The 23,403-nt window shown below is 41.3% G+C and overlaps 1 protein-coding gene across 1 annotated transcript in view; it reads right to left on the bottom strand.

The window, feature by feature from the left end:
- The window catches only part of PLEKHM3 (pleckstrin homology domain containing M3), a 171,207-nt gene that overhangs the window by 103,309 nt on the left and 44,495 nt on the right, over nt 1-23,403 (bottom strand). Inside the window, exons 3-4 of the mRNA XM_056111788.1 lie at nt 19,275-19,420; nt 4,129-4,322 (exon numbers count right to left, since the gene is read on the bottom strand). Of these exons, the coding sequence (XP_055967763.1) occupies nt 4,129-4,322; nt 19,275-19,420 (340 nt within the window). The remainder of the gene's footprint in view (nt 1-4,128; nt 4,323-19,274; nt 19,421-23,403) is intronic.

The following is a 23,403-nucleotide window of genomic DNA, read 5'->3' on the forward strand; positions in this document are numbered from 1 at the left end:
AATACCTCACTAGTTATAGTTCAAAATTTAAAAATTTGAAAGAACTCAAAACTAGACCCCAAAACCCATTCAACCCCCCTCCTCGAAAAACAAGCTTTAAGAGTACGAGTTGTGGGGCCAGAAGGTAGTAAAGTTGTTAGGATACATGCTTAGCTTGCATCCGACTTGGAGTTAGTTCCCTGTACTACATGGTCCCCTGAATATCATTAGGTGCATCACCCCAGAATCTCAGGGGTGGCTCAGTTATCCCTAGCACTGCAGGGTCTGGACAGAATCGTGTTGCATGGGCCATGGACAGTTATGCTAGTTGGCCATAAACTGCTGGTGGGGTCCCTAGATTGGCTAAGCACCACTTGAAAAGAAGCTCCCCTCATTCTCCCAAAGAGTACTATTCATATTTTCCTCTATGCCAGATTGGATAAAAATGGTAAAAGGTAAAGGTAAAAAGGTAAAGGCCCTCCCATTGATCATCGATTTGCTCGAGCGGGCCCAGTAACGTCTCCATTGGAGACTTTGTTGTTACTGTGTCTGGCATATGGAATACTCTCGGTAGCTTGCCAGGCTCTCCGAGAGGGGCGGAGGAATCGAACTCAGGTCGGCCATGTTGGCCGCGTGCAAGGCAAACTCCCTACCCGCTGTGCTATCGCACAGAAAAGCTAAAACACAACAAATTTGAAAAATCAATATTCTGGGGTCACAGAGATAACACAGTGGGGAGGAAGCTTGCCGTGCACACGGCTGACCCAAGGTCGATCTCTGGTGCCCTTGATGGTCCCCCAAGCCTGCCAGGAGTGATCTCTAAGTCCTGAGTTTGGGTTTGGCCCCCAAACAAACAACAGCAACAGAAAACTCAATCCTTTTCCTCTAGGGTTCTATTGGAATCACCGTCTGAATTATTGTTCTTAGGGACTGTTCTGCTCTGCAGTGCCACAGATTAAACTCAGGGCTGCACTCATGCAGGTGTTAAGCCACTGAGTCACAATCCTGGCCTATACCCAAGCAGGTATAGGACACCCGGCAGCTGTAGGGCTTGGGCCCCCACAAGCTGTCCAACACAGATCCTCTTGTTCACTTCTCCCCTGACACAGCAGAAAAAAGATGATTCCAATAAACAGGACAGCAAGAGAGGGCGTTAAGTATATTCCTTTAACAGAGATATTTTTTTAAAGCCAGGGGCAAAAGCATTTGAAGACAGGACAGCAGTATCAATAATAACACAGACTGTCTTCTATGTGCCAACAACTGGTTTAATTTGAAGTATAAGGTTTAGCAAATAGAGCAATAAATTGGACCAGATTCGGGTGGCTCTTGAATTCTACACTTGTACTTTAACAATCTGTCTGATGTTGAAAGATGGATTAGCGGCAACAGAAACTGAAGTCAGATGGATTAGTTAGGAGGATGCTGCAGGAGTCCCCAGATTTCGAACCAGGGCGCTCTATTGGTGAAAGGATCAGGACAGGCCTGAAATGATCCCAGTCAGAAATGACTCTGTACCTTTTGATTTCACTTGATCTTTTATTCATTTTTTTTTCAGTGATCTCTACTTTTGCAAGGTTTAGATAGGTTTATATATAAAATGCTACATATGCAGGAGGGGGGAAGACTTTGGAGATCATCCTTTTCTTATAATTAAGGGCCAGGGATAAAGTTCAGCAGTCAGAGATGAGTGTTTCGCATATGCTGGGACTTGAGTTTGAATCCTAATACCACCACGATGAGCCCCAAGCACCGCCAGGAATAGCTCTAAAATAGTCACTGTGCATTGATGGCTGTAGCCTTGAACCACATACCCAGCTAGCCAAGTACTGACAGGAGTGAACCTCACCCTCCAGTACCATCTGGAGATCCTCAACTCTCAAAAAACTGGGGTACAGCTATTGATCAGTGGTCTAAAGTGATACTGAGCGAGGCTTCTGGCTATGCCCCTATCCTCCCTCTGCCCTTCTATTCATTTGAGGATGACTGAATACTGCCTTGGGCAGGAAACTGTACTATGTAACAGTCATGGACACATCCAAGAAAATAAGGATGAAGGGAAAGGAAAATAATCGCCATTTTCCCAGCCTTGGGAGTGCCTTCTTTCTAAAACTTCCATTTCTTTCTTGGTGGTCTGGCCATAAGGCAGAGTACATGGTGGTAAACCACCAGACTGCTGGAACAGCATAGGTATTCTTAGCAGTCCATAGGGAGAGGCCCTCCTATTTCATTTCTAAGTATGTGCCCCGCTTTGACATAGCTAACCAAAGCAAAACATACCAGAGAGGTATCTAACATGTTTCCCACTTCTGGATTTTCAAGATGACTAAAATATAGGCACAAGAGAAGCAAGCTCTGAGCAAAGACTAAAGGCATAGAAAATAACAGAGGAAATCTAATTTGAACATTAAAATCTGTGTGTAGTTGACAAATTAGTTTGAAGCATGTAATTCTGTTGGTTTCCAGGAAAGCCCTGATGTTTTAAAATTGAGATTTGCAAGACTAGAGAGAGAATACAATAGACCTTGTATCCAACTGACCTGAGTTCAATCCCTGGCACCCCATCACCCCATTCAGTTCCCTAAACCTTGCCCGGTCTGATCCCTGAGTGCAGAGCCAGAAGTTAGCCCTGAGCACAGTCCAATGTGTACCCTCTCCCCCTCCAATGCCCCCCTCCCCCCGCAAAAAAAAGCAAATACAATTGAAATTCATCTAGACTTTATAAGAATAAATCTTGATTGATTTCTGCTACTTTCTGGGGAGAAAAAAAGAAAAAAATAGGTAATGGAATGACTACCTCTGAGAAGTCTCTTTGCTTTATGGCAGTTGCCTTTTCATTCTTTTATGAAACCTTGTCTAGTTATCACATCCTCTTTACTATCTCCATTTAATTCTTTCTAAAATGTCTTCTTCAGATGCCTGCAGTTATGCCAGCTTCTTTGGATCTAGTTAGATCTCAGAGAGCAAAAGTATGTCACTTTGGTACTTCCTAAAAGATGCTTACACATTTAGACTTACCTCCAAAAATCTATGGCAATAAATATGCTTGCAAAGCATTTGGTCATTAGGACAAAAAATTAGAAGGTATTTTTAAGGGACTTACGGACATTATTGAAAGTTATGTCAAGTATGAACTAGTTTGCATATGCCAAGAGAAATGAAATGCCAATAAAATCAAAGGGTAAAAAAGAAGGAATTTGACAAGAGCAGATCCATAGGAACTTCAGTTTTAAGGATAACAAAACCAGGGAAGAGCAGCCTTCACCAAGGGTAACATGAAAAGGCAGAATCCTGAGCCCATTTAAATATGAAGTACCAAGGGCTGGAGAAATAGCACAGCAGGCAGGGAGTCTGCCTTGCACACAGTCGACCTGGGTTCAATTCACAGCATCCCATATGGTCCTCTGAGCACTGCCAGGAGCAATTCCTGAGTGCAAAGCCAGGAAAAACCCCTGTGCATCGCTGGGTGTGACCCAAAAAGAAAAAAAAAATATGACGTCCCAGTTTCAGCATCTGTAGCATTTACCAAGTTTCTCTTCTGTATGGAAAGTAAGAACATCTACTTCCTCTATTTTTCATGCTTTAAGGTGATAAATATGCTTGAGATATTGATTTTTTTTTCTGTCAGTAAATAGGAATCAAATTTGGGACATGCCTAAAATACTACCTACATTATTGATGAATACATCCGCATGATTAGTCTCTGTCTTCCCCCTTTGCCCAGCATGCTTGGGAAGCTACTCCCAGCGTTTCCCACAGCATCACACAAGCCGGGGCTGCGAAGGCGGCTCTTGCCTGCAAGCGTGGGCCCGTGCGGCCCTCTGTGCTATCTGCCTGGCCCCACGAGCTCAAGTTCACTTCTGGCTGAAAGAGTCTTTACTGCAGTGGGAGCTCAATTCCCAGTAAAAGCCTTCGGTTATGCTGAGATATTCTTTTCATTTTGCTTGGCTCAACCGGCCCTCGAAGGGAAAAAAACAAAACAAAAAAACAATCAAAGATGAGCCTATGTGAGCAGGTGGCGGAGAGACTGGGAGAACCACAGAATTTGAGATAGTCTATACAGGAAAGGTTCTTGGAGAGCAACTCAAGCACCCTCCTGGAGCAAGAAAGAAAAACAAACTGGAGCCGCCTGACATTTAGGACTCTTACCTGCGGCGCAGATCCTCGGCCACTGCTGCCCGGCAGCTGAACAAATAGGCTCGCAGCGATTTCAGCCGCTGCCGTAGTCTTACCACCGCAGCCAGTGGCTCGGCATGGAGGTATAGCATGGGGTTCTCCTGCTGGATGTCGATCAGGGGCTCCTCGTACACATACTCCAGAAACTCTTTGGCCTGCTTAGATACCTAGAAGATAAATGTCCTCGATCAGTTCTGGCCAGTCACCCGGCTTTCCACACCTCCAAACTAGGAACCATCACTAAAATAGTAAAGTAATGTTTTCTAGGCAGAGCCGAATGACAAAGCCTATAATGCCAACTAAAAATGAGTTTTGACTTTTCTCTCTCTTCCAGAAATTCAACCTGGAAAAGTGAACTTAGCATGGAATGCAGCTCATTAATTTCTAACTGGATTATGGTGGTGATAACACGCCAGCATTCTATGCATGTTATAAAATGACCCGGAACTACACAGACTCAGGATACCAATGTCAGTATGTCAGGGTGTCTTTGTTTTCTTTGCTACTGAAGTAGAGTTGCCTAATATTTGACCAATGGAGGAGCTGGTGAGAGATACAGAGAACCTCTTTGTATGCAACTTCCGGTGAATTTATAAACATTTCAAAGTAAGAAATAGAAAAGAATTACGATAATGTTAACAGTAATATTGACTTTCAAAATTACATACACATGTGCAGAACTGTATATATAGTCATAGCATTTTTATATGCAGCCACTTTAAAAAACAGGTAGATATGCCCAGACTAACTTCTGAGTATGTGAAACTCCAGAAAGAAAAATCTTTGGGAAGAAATGTATAAAAGATCCTCCTGAAAAGCACTCAAAGCTTGCTCTTCAAGCCCATGTTCTCCTTTGAATTATATATCTTGCCTGCTTGTCTCAACACCTCTTTGCTTTTCTCCCTCTGGAGAAACTGTGTTCTCTCTTGAGCTCATATTTCCTCTCTCCCCCATCACATCTTTTTAAGCAATTTTCAATAAGCACTAATTTGCTTTAAGACCCTCCCCAAAAAAGAAATTTAAAATCAGTAAATCATATACATATACATGATTCAAAGGAATAAAATAATAATTTTTAAAAGCAACAATTTGCTGAAACAATAGGCTCAAACATAGTGTAGTGAGCAGAAAAGAACTGCTTTTATTAAAACAACTTTCAACTTGGATGATTCTGCCCAATGTTTTTGATTCTATCTCTATTTTCGGTAGTAAACAAGACTATAAGAAAGGCCTTAAATTGACATTGTCATCAGTAGGAACAGCAAACTGGAAACAATGCAACTGAAATAATAGAGGGACTAGCTTAAATAATGGGCTGGAGCGATAGCACAGCAGGTAGGGCATTTGCTTTGCATGGGGTCAACCCAGCCAACCCAGGTTCAATTCCTCTGCCCCTCTCGGAGAGCCCGGCAAGCTACCGAGACTATCTTGCCCACACGGCAAAGCCTGGCAAGCTACCCGTGAGGTATTTGATATGCCAAACACAGTAACAAGTGTCACAATGGAGACGTTACTGGGCCCACTCAAGCAAATCAATGAACAAATCGATGAACAATGGGAGGACAGTGACAGTTTAAATAATGCATACTTTTTACATAGCAATTGACTGATACTATATGAATGTGGCCCACTGATACCTTAAATGGGGCAAGTTCTACTGACTTGGGGATAAGGGAAGTACCAGGGCAAGCTAGGCAAAGCAGGTGGTACTAAAACTGATTCTGGAAAGGTAAACAGTGATTCTTTTTCCAGGAAAGACTGGACCAGAGGACAGTACAGCCAAAAGACATGGCCACGAGTATGTACTATGTAAATTCAAGGCATGGCTACTGCCGGATGACTGAAAGTTAAGATTTCTAATACAGCATTGTCATTTTCACAGTAAAGTTCATACAAAATTGGATTCTTACAGAGATGCTCAAGATGTTCTGACTTTTTCTAATTCATTTGTTTCTAAAGGTACCCTCCCCCCTCCATACACACTTTTTTTCCCCAGTATTACAGACTGAACTCAGGGTCTCATACATGTGAGACATGTACTCTAGCACTGCACCAGATTCCCAGCCCCCATTATTTTGGGGATGTCTATTATACTGTGCTGCCCTTTGGGTTCCTGTCAAGAAGAGTCAGTGAAGTTTCATTTGTAGGTCCAGTTCACAGAGAGGGAACTAGAATCAGCTGAAATCTTTGACTATGCTGCAGGAAACAACACCTTATAGGACAAAATAAGATCTTTCTTGGAGGCACATAGAAGCAGGTTTATTTCAGAGACTGTAACTAGCATTAGGCACTCAATGGAGAATAAAATAGGCACAGCCCTGGTCCTCATGTAGCATGCAATTCACTGGGGAAAGAGAGGATTCATTTTAAGCATTTTTTTTAAATCATGATTAGATATTTGCTCTTTTAATATATCTTAAGGGAGCAAAGAGAAGACGATGTTCTGGGAAACTAAGTACTATCCACTTGAAACCGTTGCTGAGAAATGATGTATTGTACAATTCAATTAGTCTTCTGGCTCTATTGAGCGGTGTTTATACTGAGCCAGAGCCCCGCTGAATTAGGTTAACAATGCTACCTTTTAGTAGGTGAACCGAAGGACAAAGGGCACTAGCCAGTCTCCCAGGCCTTAAAAGGATTCTCTCTTCAGGTGGTACTTAAGTCCAAAAGGCCGGCGGGGGAAGCCTTTCACAGAGGCCTTAAAAGCAGTGTGACAAATGAGACAGCAGCTACTGCATGAGCATTCGTAAACTGAAATGACTGAAAACAAAAACAGTGAGTTTCAGTGGCAGGGAAGGCCCTGCTTCTCTAAACCCTTCCCAGCCTCAGGAGAGCCCACACCCAGGGGCTGCAGCTGCCTTCGCGGCCCCACCGCCTTCGGCCACTTTGGGCAGCATGGCTGATGGTGTGACGTGCTCATTTCTGAGTTTGTTGAGAATCAGCCACCTGCAGGGTGAGAGGGCTTGGGGCAGTATCCAAAATTCCACACGAAATGCTATTTTTGAGCACTGTATGCCTGCCGATTTCCTCAGCTCAAAACCACCCTCTAACCCAGTTTAAGGATTATACTTAACACAAATCTGAAAAGTTTTTAAAAAGTGTGTGTGTGTGTATGTGTGTATGTGTGTAGTTATTGCATAAGGAAGGAAACCGATGATATTCGAAGATCATAAAGTTGATGTGAGAGAGTTTCTAGTTAACAAACATTACATCAGTTTTATGTCCTTGCCAACCCAATTATGAAAAACATGGAAAGCCAGAGTGCTGTTTCTGATACATGTGAAAATGTAACTCATAGGATGAGCCCAATATTATTTTTTTAAATAAAGGTTTGGGACAGATAGAGAGAGAGTCCAAAGGGTAAGGCACTTGCCTTACATGCAGCCAGCCCGGATTCAATGCTGGCACCATAGACGGTTTCCCCAGGCATTGCCAGGAGTGACCCCAGAGCACACAGTGCCCTGGAGCATAGTGAGGTGTGGCCCACACCATTCCTCCTCCTCCCCCTTTGTCCCACCCAGAAAAAATCTTACAGAATAAAAATGATTTTAGTTGTCATTCTCTTCCATGACCCCACTCCATTCACATTCAAAATCTTCATATTGGACTATTAATTTTTTTTACTAAATAGTTTTTAATATTTATTAATTATACTTATGCTACTAACTTAGGTTAGTTTGCATAAATTTTTGGCTTAAAAACAATTGCCTTAAAGTTGTAAGAACTCTATCCTGACTATGGTCATGGCAACTTATAAACTGTTTTCTCCAAAGCACCACAGTCTACCAGGTTGAAGAGAGCTGGGGTTGAGGTCTCTCCCACCTCCCACTCCAGAGTGGCAGATCACAATACAGTTGGGTCATAACTAGCTACAAGTTAATAATGACAGATCTATAGCATATGCATATATATGTTTATAAGTATTTTTATTTGATTTAAAGATTAAGCATAGTCCTGGGTATGTATCTAGACCTAACTGGTTTTTATAAAGCTGGTAACAGCTCTCTTTTAATCAAAGTTCTCAAATGTTCAGGTTTACCTAATACAAAGAGCAAGAGTGAGTGAGAGAGAGAGAGAAAGAAAGAGAGAGAGAGAGAGAGAGAGAGACTATCCTGGAATTGTCCTGATATGTACCTTTTCCCCAAATTGTCCTGGGTAATAAAGCAATGGGACAAAGAATGTTAGCCACAGAAAACCATTTTTTAAGAATGTGGAGGTGGTGGTGGTGATGGTAGCAGTGGTGGTGGTGAGGGCGTCAGTGTTTGTTAGAGGAAGAAAACGCACAAGAATAAGATAGATAACAACAGTATCTACAACAAGACTGGCACAGATAATCTAGCTCAGGTTTTCTAGTCCTCCAAGGTATTCTGCTCAGCCAGAAGCATGTCACACACCACATTCTTGGCCATTCAGAGTGGAGCATGCCAGCACATTAAACCTCAGGGACATCTGGTCTGAACTAAAGAACACCTGTTTAGCCAAGCCATTTACCTATAGATAAGACTGCTGCTTGCTTAATGGGGTGTGTGTGTGTGTGTGTGTGTGTGTGTGTGTGTGTGTGTGTGTGCGCGCAAGGGTATGCTGGGAGGGCCTGGAGTATGTGTTTAGGGCAGATGCTGTATGAGGTGAACAGAATCAGAATATTTCTCTAACTCCATCCTCTTGCCAATCCATGAGCTCCCAGAACCAAATTATGGAGGGGCCTTTTCAAATGAATAATCTGGTTTAGCTCTGGTCTCTCCAATGCAGCCCTCTTTCTGAGTAACATCTCTTAACACACATGGAATACACGCTGAGGAAAGGTAGATGAATCTATTATCTATATTTGCAAGAAGAGAAAATTGAGTCCAGAATGCTCAGGTGACACATTGTCATTCTGTGGCTGAATTGGAGCCTAATTCAGATCTCTGCTTTGTGCTTTTTAGAACTCTTCATATTCACAGTTCTTTTTATTTTTATTTTGACTATTTTTTAAATAAAGGTAAAGGTAAAGGCCCTCCCATTGATCGTCGATTTGCTCGAGCGGGCCCAGTAACGTCTCCATTGGAGACTTTGTTGTTACTGTGTCTGGCATACCGAATACTCTCGGTAGCTTGCCGGGCTCTCCGAGAGGGATTTTTTTAATAAACTGTCTTATACGATGAATTCTCCTAGTGATCCCTGTTCTGTGCTGCACCTCTCTCTTTTCCAGTCAAATAGCAAAAAACTGGTTTTTTACAACTAGGGAAAAACTTATAATATCTTTAGGCAGTGCACTGGCAGGCAGGTTCCCATTTGATTTTAACACTACAGTAAAAACGAAGGCCCAGTAACACTTCATTAATCTAGAAGTCCCTATTTGTACATTGGTTTTCTGGCTTTCTCCCTAAGGAGAATTCATTAGGCAAAAATTGTTCCAGTGCCTCAAAGGGTAAGCATATTAAGTGTTCGATAAATACTTGTTCAACAAATAGAGGAGTGCTTACAGTATCTGGCTGAGATTTTGAATCACACATTCTTACTTTAAACACAATTGCAACAGCTTGCTTACTTGTTTATAAGCTCACACCATAATGAAACTTTTTAAAGTAGAAAAGGGAAAAGAGAATTCTATGTAGCACCATGACAATTGCAGTGACAGATGACAAACTAGTAATGAGCTGTAGAGAGAAAAGTACAATATTTTTTTCTTTTTGGGTCACACCCCGCAATGCTCAGGGTTTACTCCTGGTCTGCACTCAGGAATTACTCCTGGCAGTGCATGGGGGACTATATGGGATGCCAGGACTTGAACACAGGTTGGCCATGTGCAAGGCAAATGCCCTACCCGCTGTACTATCATTCTGGCCTGAAAAGTACAATTTATAACCCTGATTGAGCTTATAACCTGAACTATCCTTGCAAGTAACAAATATATATGCCTGTATCTAGGAAGCTGTCTATAGTCCCTCATTGGCTCATGAATGAAAGACCATATGCTCAAAATGATACACTAAGTTATTCATTTAATTACAGAAGCAAAAGATTGCAAAATGTTTAATGTCTTCCCCAATGGTTAGAAAAACTTTATGTGTAATAGAATACAGGGTGGCTGTTAAAAACAAAAATGTTTAAGAAATTAATTTTACTCAGTGAAAGTAAATGGAAAGTTCTCCCAAAGCAACATGCTTATCACCTATTGGCCTTCTTGTTTAAAAAACAAACAGGTGCCAAAGTATCTCTGGAGGGACATGCAAGAGTAATCTGGTTGTGAGAAGAATTGGATGGGAGGGAGATTGTCTACATATGGATGCCCTACATACTTTGTAAATTTTGAAATTTATGAGTTTTCTTGAAAAAAGAATGAGAGTATGAAATAAAAATACATGTAGCATTTTCTTGATGGAACAGCCCCTCCATCACATGAAACCATACTGGTTACCATCACAGGAGAGAGAGATCATATTTATTATTATAATTCTGAGATTTAAAATGATTTTGAATACATCTAAAACAATATATGAAAAATGAAGTCATGAAATTTGCTTATAAATGGATGGGCATGGAGAGTATCATGCTGACTGAAATGAGACAGAAAGAGAGGAACAAATACAGAATGGCTGCATTCCTTTGTGGAATATTAAAAAAAATAGTATGAGACTAATAACTAAGGCCAGGGAAAACAGGGGCCAGGAGGACTGGTTGATGGCTGGACACTTGCCACAAGTGTGTGTGGGGTAGAGGGGAGAAAAACACAATATATGAGCTAAGTGATTATATTTATAAAAAGAAATACAATTGTATTATTAAAAAACATATTGTCAGAAGAAAAAAGTCACTTAGAATCTTACCCCAGTGAAATGATCAATTCAGTGCTTTAGTATAATGTCTCCTTTGATTCTCTTTCCCCAGCTCTACTGTAAAGGACCATGATGAAAGTCATTATTAAAATTTTAATCCCAACCATAAACTTCCAGGCACTAAGGGGTAATGGAGGAGGAACCTGGAGAGCTTAAGTTTAATTACAATTTGTTCTCAAAAACCAGATGATTCGGATCATGTGGTTTCGCTCCCCATCCGCCAGCTATTCTCCTGCTCTGCAAGAGCAATAGAGCTTGTCTTGAATGCCTCTCAAGATGGAGAGATAGGAAATGGTTTACGTAACATGGAAAACCCCTAGCTAAAAGGAATGGGAAGTTTCAGGCTAGAGTTAAAAAAAAAATCTATTCGCTTCCTCTCTCTCCCCCTCCTTGTCACTGATAACTGTTCTTCTGGTGGGTGGAACTGTCTGCAGGGCCCAGCTGTCGTGCTCTATGGGTCACACGCTAGGGCAGGGGCTCACACACTTGGCCACAGCGCTCACTAGCATTGCACCCCTTTAGTGGAAGGGACTGTGCACGTGCTCTCTGGGGTAAAGCCCTCTTTATGGGGGTACAAAATTAGGACTCTGATGCTTGCTGAGGGGCCGTGTGTGTACCATTCATACAACAAACATATCAGAGTTTTCACTTCCTGGTTGTAGTGCTTATACAACTTTTTAGGTGTCGTTCTTGCTGAGGGGCATACCCCTTTGTGTGGTTCTTACACACATCTGGCCATGGTGCAGCTGCAAACTACGGCACCAGAGGTTAAAGAGAGCATAGCTGCTTGGTGCCCGATAGAGCCTGGGACTTTAGGTTGTCAACTCGTGACCAGCTGCTTCCAAGGCAGGTGCTCTAAGCCTCGGTGCTATTTCTCTGGCCCACCTACAGATATGTATATTTTTTATAATATTTATTGTTGCTGTAATTAAGGTTTACAACAGTGTTAACATTTATGGTTTTGACCTACTAAACGTTACCCCCCCTCCCCCAGATAATTGTGGGAAGCTGTTTAGGAAGAGTTGAGACTCAGTTTGAGCTCTTTACCATCTCTTTCTCATACTTGCTATTTTTGAATGGGAAGGGAGAAATAACTCTTCAAAGAGAATTTCCTTAGGAAATGACTATAAAATTGGAGGATAGGGTTTAGCTGCTAGGTAATCCTGAAGCTCAATCTGCAGTATCCATACTAAAAAGTAGATAAAATCCTGCTATAAAAATAATTAGAATTATTACTACTGTAAAGGGCAGACAAGGGAACGCTTAAGATAACAGATTACATTCTGGGCTGCAAAACCACTTTTCAGTCTTCTAAATGGATATTAAAGCCAGTCACGTACTTGCCATTAGGGAGAGCAGGCAGATGAAACAGTGCGATGTCTGCTTTTGGAAACTGAGAGGTCTGAATTGATCCTCACAATTAGGAACATTAAGTTAAATTCTGGTCACTGAGCAATGACAGACAGACACTAGACTAAATGGAATATAGTTAGTACTTGTGTGAGATGATGCAGATAAAGTTAACCAGCTCTATTCTGGCTTTGCAATCTTCCCTGGTCTGTGGAGAACCTGGGAAGGAGTATTCTGACAAAGCAGATTTTCTTCATCTTCAACTTGGTCGAGTTAGGACACCTAATATGTTCCATTAGCTACCTATTCTTTCAACATCCAACCTGCAGTTTGTCAGGCTACCATTGCAGCGTTTTTGTTTTGTAGAAAGATGAAAAGATCAATGAGAACTCTACTGCCAGGCTGGGTGGCTTTAGAGTTCATGATGTGAGCATTGCTTTTATTTCCTATCTTCATAAGCCACACATGATTCTTTTCTTTTTCCTAATTCAGTAACACCTTTTCTGTTTCAGCCCCACAGTTGGCATGGAGTTGCCACTAAACTCTTCATGTTCACAAGGCTGGATCAGCTTGCTCTTTTGCTCACTCCATACTTTCCTCCGGTGTTAAAGCCCTGCTCCAAACTGTCCATACCAGACTCAACTAGCCTGTGTTCCCTCTCAGTATACTTTTATCAAGGATATCCGTGGCAGATGTATCCCAAATACCAAGGAAACAGGGCTTTCTTAAGAGATGGCTGAATTGGGACTTGAAGGCAGGAAGCATGGTCAGGTCAGTGTGTTCCATCACACGAGAGATGGGAGTCTGAATCTGGATGGTGGGTCACATGTGCCACGAGGACCAGGACATTATGGTCTGAGACCTAAGGCTGGTATGCCAAAGGAAGACACGCCAGAGCACATGAGCTGTCTTCTGGTGCTGGTGACCAGAGGCCAGGCACACTCCAGCGCGTGGATTTGGTAAGGGTGATAAAGATCATTTGGGAGTATTCTAAATCTGAGGCACCTATGGGACAGGTTTTGTTCTTCTAATCATCTGGGACACAGCCCTTCGTAGCTGCTACAGAAAGCACAACTTGGAACGGTGCTAAGAAAGGCCAAAGGTGTCCAGGGAGCTCACCTTCCAGAGAACACAAAGCAGCCAGTGCTCAAGTCAATGTGACGATGGTGAAAATAATAAAAACAATACGGAGATGAAACACCGGGAGGGTACTTTTCTTAAGACTATCCCAGGTCACATAGCTCTTCAATGCGCAGTATTTTCCAGTCCCTGTTGTAAACCAAACTTCCTCTCAGATTAGGGATCTTCACCCCCTCCAGGGTCCCATAACTGAATGTGGGGGCCATGAGAATTCTGGCAACAGTAAAAGGTCTCTGAATGTGCGATGACTAAAAAATAAACCAAAACACCAAACAGATCATGTGTGGGAGGCCTTTCAGGATGCGTGCACTCATGTTACAGTATGTAACTTGACCGAAGCCTGGATTCTGAACAGGGACACACGCACTTTGCCCTAAGCGTGCGGTCACACCATGCGACACTGACAGATGCTGCCAGAAACACCAGCTGATATTCAGGAATTATTGCATACTATGGACTGCAGTGTTTGCACTGCACACAATTTTTTGCCCTTACAGAGATATAGTTTCTACCTCTACAAAAAAGAGGGGCTGGAGCAATAGCACAGTGGTAGGGCATTCGCCTTGCACACAGCCAACATAGCCGACCCGAGTTCGATTCCTCCTCCCCTCTCAGAGAGTCCGGCAAGCTACCGAGAGTATCTCACCTGCACGGCAAAGCCTGGCAAGCTACCCATGACGTACTCGATATGCCAAACAGAGCAAACAAGTCTCACAATGTTACTGGGCCCGCTAGAACAAATTGATGAACAACGGGAGGACAGTGACAGTGACAGTGATTCATCTGTACCTTTATCATTCTGGTTTAAATACTTTTCTTTCTTTTTAAGTTTTTTAAATTTTTATTTTATTATTAAGGCAAGGCTCTGTAATTTACAAAGTTATTATAATAGAGATTTAGTCAAAAATATTTTTCTGTCATGGATATGTGACTAAGTACAGACGGAAGTAAGAAGGCTGTTGACAATATGGCAGACTTGACGACCATGATTTAGTACACTTAGATTGACAAGAAAAAAGAAAATATGTCGAATCATTTTTGAAATATGGACTTACTGCTAATAATCATGAAAAAAGCTCTTTGTTAAATCTGTAATGAAGTTTTGGCTATGGAGAACATGAAATCAGAAACTAAAAAGGCATCTTCATATTAAGAAGATAACTTATTAGGGCTGGAGCAATAGTACAGGTAGGGTATTTGCCGACCAGGCCGGCCGACCAGGTTCTATTCCCAGCATCCCATATGGTCCCCGAGCATTACCAGGAGTACTTCCTGAGTGCAAAGCCAGGAGTAACCCCTGAGCATTGCTGGGTGTGATCCAAAAAGTCAAAAAAAAAAAAAAGATAACTTCTTGCACTGAACTGCAATAAGCCAAAGGAATATTTTTTGAAAGAGTTAAATTTCGAAGAAAAACAGTGATTTGAGAAATTTGTTACTGTCAATGAGATGTATTTACTTGCATCTTATGAAACTTCTTAACAGCAAAAAGTTGTGACAGGAATTCTTGTGTTACCTGCTGCTAGTAAAATGTCAAAAATATAGGCCAGAGAGATAATATCGCAAGTAATGCACTTATCTGCATGCCTCCGACTGGGGTTCAATCTGCAAATCATATGTGGTGCAATGATCCCCTCTAGGAATGATCCCTGAGCACAGAACTAGGAGTAATTAACCCCTGAGCATTGCTGGTATGGGCCAAAACCCCAAATAAATAAAATGTGAAAAATAGTTGATAGGGCAAAGTATGGACAAGAAATGTGTAAAATTACAATACTGTTTACAAAAGAATTTAGGAAATTAGCAATGATCTATTCTGTTAGCTTATTGCTGGGTCTCAGAGCAGCCCAGGGTGTATAAGTCAGAAAAAAAAATGGATTTTTCTTTGTTTTTGCAGGTCAACCCTGGCAGAATGCAGGGGCTACTCCTGGCTCTGTGCTCAGGAATTGAACTTGGATCTTCTGCATGTAAAGCATGCGCTTACCCACTGAGCTATCACTTTGGCTCACTTCTACCTTGGCAAAATGTTACTTTCTGTAACATCTATTTATAAAGAATATATGAGGAATTGCAGTCTTGTTGCCCTTGGGAAGCATAGAGGAAGATATATAAATTAAGGTTGACAAATTTTTCACAAATGAAGGTTCACTGCAGAAAAATTGCATTGGAATCTATACAGACAGTGTTGGAGCAGTGATAGGCAAGAATGTGAGACTCATAATGAAAATTAACACTGCTGGCACTGCACAGTTCATTTTCATTCACTGCAGAATCCATTAGGAGATAGTACCCAGAGTTAAAAAAAAAAAACCAAGTTTTAGGATGTGCTTTACAGTATTATCAAAATAATTAACTTCTTCAAAAGCGACGCCCTTAACAGCTGTTGGTTTTCAAAGCTTTGTAAAAACACCTGATTACAAAGTTTATTATTGCATACAGACCTAAGGTGGTTCTCAAGAGGGCAAGTTTAAACTGACATTTGAAATTGAAGTTGTCTTATTCTGAGTAGCAATCTGATTTTGTTCATTATTTTTCAAAATGACTTACTTATGACCTTCGAAACTGTATTGTCAGATATTTTTGAAAAAAAAATAGTTAAATATGATGCTTCAGAAAAAAATGTGCCATTTATTGTAACATTTGTTTATATTAAAAGATAAAATTGTAAAACTTGTTAAAAGATACAATTGAGGGAGCTTTAAAGAAAATACAATGGGAAAGGTGCTTGCCTTGTAGACTCAGGTTCTATCCCACCCAATATAGTCCCCAGAGATCTGCCAGAAGTGATCCCTCACACAGAGCCAGAAGTAAGCCCTGAGTACCACCGGGTGTGGGCCCAGAATGAAAACCAAACAAAATAAAAAGCTAAAATAGAAATTTTTACATAAAAAGTTACATGGAAGAAAAGGGTGGAAATTGGCACAGCTACAGATGATTTTATAACTGCGAAAAAAACCTTCCCAGAGATTTAGCTATAAGAGTTATAAAAGATCATCTGAAGTACCGAAGACAGTTTCAGAAATATTGATTCAAATTTTGGTTCTAAAAAGCTACGGTGGGTTCATAAACCATACTCAATTTAAATTAAAAACGTCAGCCATCTGCCATTAAAATTTCAAAAAGAATGTGCTGAGTGTGACACAGTTTTAAAACCTGAATTTCCAAAAAGAGTCAGTGAATGAATGTTGGCTTGGAAGTGGGGCAGATTTACCAAGAATTACTGAAATGACCCTAAGCATTCTTAGTCGGTTTTTACCACATATAATATGAAGCCGTGTTTTCAGTATTTATAACTATAAAATCAAAATACCGATCAAAGAGATAGTACAGGGGTAAGGTGCTTTCCTTGCAAGCAGTCATCCCAGGTTTGTTCCTTAGTACTGTCTATGTGTCCCTCCCCACCCTCACCCAGCTCCACCAGCTCAGGAATAACCCCTGAGCACAGAACCAGGAGTAAGCCATGAGCACTACTTGGTGTGGGCCCCAAGACCCCCAAAATAAATAAAAACAAATCAATACAACCTCCCCAAACACTAAAAAGTTGCTCTACATCCTATAGCATCAATTATTTGTCTAAAGTTTAATTCTTTTTGTTTTTTGCTTTTTTGGGGGGGGGTCACACCCGGCGATACACAGGGGTTACTCCTGGCTCTGCATTCAGGAATTACTCCTGGAGGTGTTCAGGGGACCATATGGGATGCTGGGAATTGAACCTGGGTCGGCCACATGCAAGGCAAACGCCCTTCCCATTGTACTATTACTCCAGACCCCATAAAGTTTAATTCTTGATATAAAAAAGAAGCAAATTCATATAGTGTGCAAATTTGCTTTCATCTTTAATAAATGGAAATATTGCATGTAAAATAAAGAATTGTTTAAAAATATCTTACAGGTTTGATCTGTATACCTATTTTATATACCGATATAGCCGAAACTGTATAAAAATTTCTCAGGTGAAAAGGCATTGCAAGTGTAAAAAGTTTGAGACCCGTTTTAAGTTACATAACATGCATTAACCCATTAACTAGCAGTAAACCACTAGAAACTAAACCCGCAAACTCACTTTCAGTAACAATGCTGGAGCTGAAGACGAATGTGGGAATCATCACCAAATGAGTCCCATCTGAGACAGGAAGGAGATGATGCAAGAGAGAGAATAGAAAGTAGGGAAAAAGAATCTTAAGGAAGTGCATATTAGAGAAGTACGTAGAGAACAAGGCATTTAAGAGAGAAAATAGGAGCACCAAGTGTGTATCACTGAAGTCCAGGCTGGGGAATTCCTATTCAAATTCCTGTTCAATACCAGAGAAGTTCAGTAAAGCAAGAAACTGGCCAGGGTCAAATCCCAGATAAAGCCTCAGTGCAGGAGAGGCAACAAGATGGTGAACACAGCAGGAATAAACCTTACACGTAAGGAGAGGAGTGATGTTTGGAAGACAATGAGGGTGGGTAGGGGCAGGACAAGATTGTAGATGTGCAGAGTGAATCACGGCTTTAATCTCCCATATTTCTCTATAAAGCAGAAGGCGAAGACACTTCTGCAACTGGTGGGGGTTGGGGTTTTATATCTTTAGGAAAGGGGATGCCGAAATAAAAGAGTGTGATCAAAAGCTACTGGGGTTCATGGAGGAGGCGCCCGTAGGCTCCCCACATCACACCTGGCAGTACCTGCACCCACAGACTTTGCCTTTCTTTCCCTGATCCATGCCAAGGTCAAACTCTCTTGCCACCTGAGCCATTCTGTCCTTCTCACTCAATCACATCATTCTCACAGCTCTCTCTCATACACAGGTCACATCAGCGTGGTACGGAAAGGAGAGAAACTGCTCAAACCCAGGACCAGTGGGTCCAAGGAACTGACCAGGCGAGCAAGATGGCTGAGGCGAGAGCAAAGTAGGTTTATGAAGGGAGAGTGACAACAGAAAAGTTGTCTCTTCTTCTGTGGTATTTCTCTATTTTATGTCAAATTCACTCCAATCAGAACTTCCGACCCAATACTGGATACAAACTGCTCTCCTGAAAGATTTACTGAGTTCCAAAATAGATTGTCAGTGCTCTCTTACTTGAAATATTACTATCTGTCGCAACTGATTTGGAAACAATTTTTGCTTGGTGGTCAAACACCCTGGGATCCTTCTGTTGCTCACTTCTTGGGGGCCTCCCATGCTGATTCTTCTCCCTTTTACTGGCTTGCATTGGAGTATTCCAGTGCTCAGTCTTCCTCCTCTCCTCTACTGACTTCTGATTTTATAGCTACCCATTCTTAGTGCTTCCTGGCTAGCCGAACTTGGCTGTCAGCAGTTACCTCGCAGAGCCAGAGCCGTTAGCATATACCTGTGCTTGACACTTCTTCTCTTTTAAAAACAAACAGCAATCCAGATAAGGCCTGTGGGCGGCTCCATGTAGTGCTCTTCTACTATGAGAAATACCCTAGGCTCCATAAGTTCTCTCCTACAAAGATCACTGGCAGGCTCACACATGCATTATTTTCCTCTTTTAATTATTTCAAAGTATTATGGTATTGGGGGTAAAAAATTAATACAAATATACAAGGCCTTTCTCTATATCATAATTCTCCTTTAGTGCCTATAGCTAGTCATCAAAGTCCAAAAGTCAAAGTCACATGTCCTTTGAAATGAGGCAATTAATAAGTGTAATAGTTAACAAGTCATTAAGGTGCGAGATACTTCAGGAGCATGCACTAAGATGTCACCACCTTTATGAGTTTTCTTCGGATGCATGTATTGCTGCCTTTATGATCTATATTACCATACCCAAACTGCTAAGCTGAAGCACTCCGGTTTTGGTACCTACCTTATACTTAGAAGTGTCCCAGTTGTGGACAATGCGTGCCGGGATGAGAAAAGTGTCGTCCACGTGGCAACTGCTGCAGTAGTACCACCCACTGTAATTGCACACCTTGGCTTTCCCGTTGGAAAGGCCTATGGATCGCGGGCATCCTAGTCGAGCAAAGGAAAGATACTATGATTATTGTCTTTTCAATGTGACAGACCCAGGCTGCACCACCCTCACCTTAAATAAATGCTCATAATGGAAGAGAACGGCAGAGAATATGGGTGGGGATGTGCCGCCTTTACAGCTTCAAAGCTTCTATCCTCATCCACACTCTCCTTCCTGGGGGATAACTGCAACTGTTACCTCACCAGTCCCTTCTTTCTAATCTCCTTGATTCTACTTTTGTGCTTCTCACTGACAGGGATCACTGTCTACTACCTCAGCTTTATTTCCTCCTCCCATCCTCTAAAACTTTCCACTTAACAAAACGTTGTTTTTTTTTTCCCCATACAGTAAGATCTTATTTAATCTGCATATCTTTTTTGAGGAAGATCCTATCCATTCTATTTTACAGATGAATACACTAAAGTTTTGTTAGGTTAATATTTTGTTTGGCAACACCCAGTCAATAAAGGTTGGCATTTGATTTGGCTCAGTTGCAAAAATGATCCTAATACTGCTATGCGCTCTTCTTTTAACCTGCAAAATCAATGAAAGGAATTTGGCCTTTAATTGTCCCCAACTTGCATTTCAGACAATCTGCTCCCACAGTTTTTCTAACAGCAACCTCCTTATTCTCTCTGGTCACAAATAAACAAGATAGTCACATTCCACTCCCCCCCGCCCGCCCCATCCCCCCCACACACTCTCCCTATATCTTAGCACATCTTATTTCTCCATAGGCAACAAACACCCTCTTCTCTGTTGTCAACTTTGCCAAATCACACCCATTACTTAAGACCACTGGTTGTCGCTAAGAGGTTGCTAAGGTTCTTCTCTTTCTGCAAAGTTTATGATTCTGTGAGCACTGTCTCTAATATATCAGCGGTCCTAGCAATAACAATGGACCTGCCACAAAGGAGACATTACTTTTGCTTTAGTTTAGAAGAACTACCTTCTACCAATGAGCTAGAGTGATAGCATAGTGGGTAAGGTGTTTGCCTTGCACACAGCCAACCCGGTCGGCCCAAGTTCTATTCCTCCGCCCCTCTTGGAGAGCCAGGCAAGCTACCGAGAGTATCTTGCCCACAGGGCAAAGCCTGGCAAGCTACCTGTGACATATTCAATATGCCTGACACAGTAACAACAAGTCTCACAATAGAAACATTACTGGGCCTGCTCGAGAAAATCGATGAACAATGGGAGGACAGTGCTACCTTCTACTGATAAGTCTAAAAATTCTGTCATCATCAAACCAAAATAGCGAAATCCTGGTAGCATGAATTATCATAATTATACCAACAGCATCACTATTCTGACACTTCTGATGGACAGCTTTTATGTTAGAAATTCTGGCATGTGGTACATTTCATGGTTTGGTGCCAAGAAGTATATATCAATCAAATCTCACAGTAAGCCTATTATCTTATATGAGTACAAAATGAATTCATTTCTACAGTAAAATTAGCATCATAATCATCATAATCTAGAGATCTGTGTTGCATCCCCAGTCCTGCTATAAGGAACTCAAACCTTATTTAACACACCACTCATCCAACAAGAAACTGATATACATGAGTATACTGATATACATAGCTCATACACATGAGCTATGAATGTAGGTATCATAAAGACTTTAATTTTCTTTCTTTTTGTATTTGTTTTAGGGCCACATCCAGTGATACCCGGGGCTTAATGCTGACTCTAAACCCAGTTCTTCTACTGACATTCCTGGTGAGGCTTCAGAAACACTATGGGGTTCCAGGTATTGAATTCAGGTCTACCACGTGCAAGACAAGTGCCCTAGCTGCTGTACTATCACTTGCACCCCAAAGAACCTTCATCATAAAAGAAAGGCCAACAGAAACCAAGAAGTTTCCTTGGATCTCTCTTTATTTTAAATACAAGAGGTATTGGAAGGCGGTACCTTCAGTGTGAGTAAGGAAGTAAGGAACCATATTGGTATTACACTTCAACAACTCGCAACTTCAAGGATGACTATTTTCTACCAATAGCAACAAAATCCTAAGGAGTTTCTGACCGCCCACGAATGGGCTGTGTGTGCAAGGAGAACACCACACGAGTGCGGCTCCTGCTGGACACAGGAGGTGCTATCCAGCCATGGGCTCTCAATGCTGGGACGGCATCTGCCGTGCCCGCTGACTGCCCTGCTCCTCTGGCTATGTTAGACTCTCCAAATGCAGTTTCTGTCTCAACATTAACACTTTGTACACACTTACCTGTGCTGTGGTTGCCAACACAAATAAACACTGGTGTTGAATAGATGATAAACATAAAATGTTATTTGATGCATACACACACCTGCATGTATATTAAAGATGCTTTCATTTCCCATAGCTATTTTAGAATTAATCCTCCTGACCTAGCCACCTGCCTCTCTGACAGCCTATTTTGTTACTATCCCTGTGAAAAGATGTGGCCCATTCGAGGAATTATACACTACATGTGCATCCGTAAGTAAACATGAGACAGAGTTCAGTAAAACCAGACATATCATAGATACAGCGATATTTCAATTTCCAAAAATTAGTATACAGTCAAATTGATTTAACACTGAATGAAATTCAATTTCTTCTTGTGACTTAGATAGTGATTTTTATCTGGGGGAAAAATCAGGATTATCATTATAGTTTAGACTCTTACCTTAAACACTACAATGATACACTTAGATTATTTTAGCATTTTTGGTTGCTTGAATTTTGACTATAATAAACATAGTAAACATGTTATATTTTTATGTATACTTTCATAGGTACTACTAGGTTTATCAATCTATCATTTTGGGGAATTTTGGTTTGTTTATTTTGGGTCATATTTAGAGGTGCTCAGAACTTACTCCTGGCTCTGTGGTCAGGACTTACTCCTGGTGGTGCTTAGGGAACCATATGGATGCCAGGGATTGAACCCAGGCCAGCCACATGCAAGGTAAGCACCTTACTCACTGTACTATTGCTATGACTTTCAATCTATCATTTTAATGTCTTTATTATAATATCTTAGCTATAAAATACATAATATAAAAATACATAAGTATGAGATCAGAAACTATTTAATCACTGGCACACCATATATTCCCCCAAACCTGCCAGGAGTGATCCCTGAGCAGAGAGTCAGGAGTAACACCCTAGAACCACCAGGTGTGTCCCCCAAACCAAAACTAAAATAAAATAATTTTTAAGAATGTATACAGTCCAAAGATGCTTACATCAACCAGACACACAAATCTAAAGCCTATTATTCTTTGGGTGTCTTGAACTTAAGTGTAGAAATCATCTCTAATCACCCAGACTAGATTTACACTCATATGTATGTCTATACAGTTTTGAATACGTGGCATGTACAAGAACAGATGTAGAACAAGACATCCAGATCTGTCTTTGCTTGGGCACACTGTGAATCTAACACACCAACTTCCTGAGCCCCCTTTATTCACTGCAAAATAAAGGGGTCAGCCTACATGGGCGCTTTGAAAAATTCAGTGAGCATCAGAATTTTTGGAGACGTTCGCTGAAAATATAGATTCTCCATGGCAATTACAGAGAGGGAATAAGGCCCAGGGACCTGCATTTCTCCTTCACTACCCAACTACTGCCATGGACAGTCTGGTCAAAAGCTGAGGAAGATGACTGATTTCCAGGTGATTGCTGGAGTCCCTCTAAGCTCTTGTCAAAATAAGTGCTTTCAGTGTGCAGGCTGCTTGCTGGGTGGAAAGCTCATCATCTGTCATATATTTTACTTTCGAGGTTCCCAAATCCAACATTTCAGTTCTTAGTCAATTTCCAAAAAATTTGCTGCATACAAATAACCTGAGTTTATTTTACTAGTGTCAAACCAGCACATTCATTATCCCCACTGAGAAGCATTTTATTAGGTCTGGAAGGAACTAAGGTTTTTAAGCTCCAAATCCAGGATATGTGTCATTGAAAGACTATAAGATGTTGAGAAAACACAAGTAGAGAACAGTCAG

The sequence above is a fragment of the Sorex fumeus genome, unplaced genomic scaffold (assembly GCF_029834395.1).
Source record: "Sorex fumeus unplaced genomic scaffold, SorFum_2.1 ptg000014l, whole genome shotgun sequence".
Lineage (NCBI taxonomy): Eukaryota > Metazoa > Chordata > Mammalia > Eulipotyphla > Soricidae > Sorex > Sorex fumeus.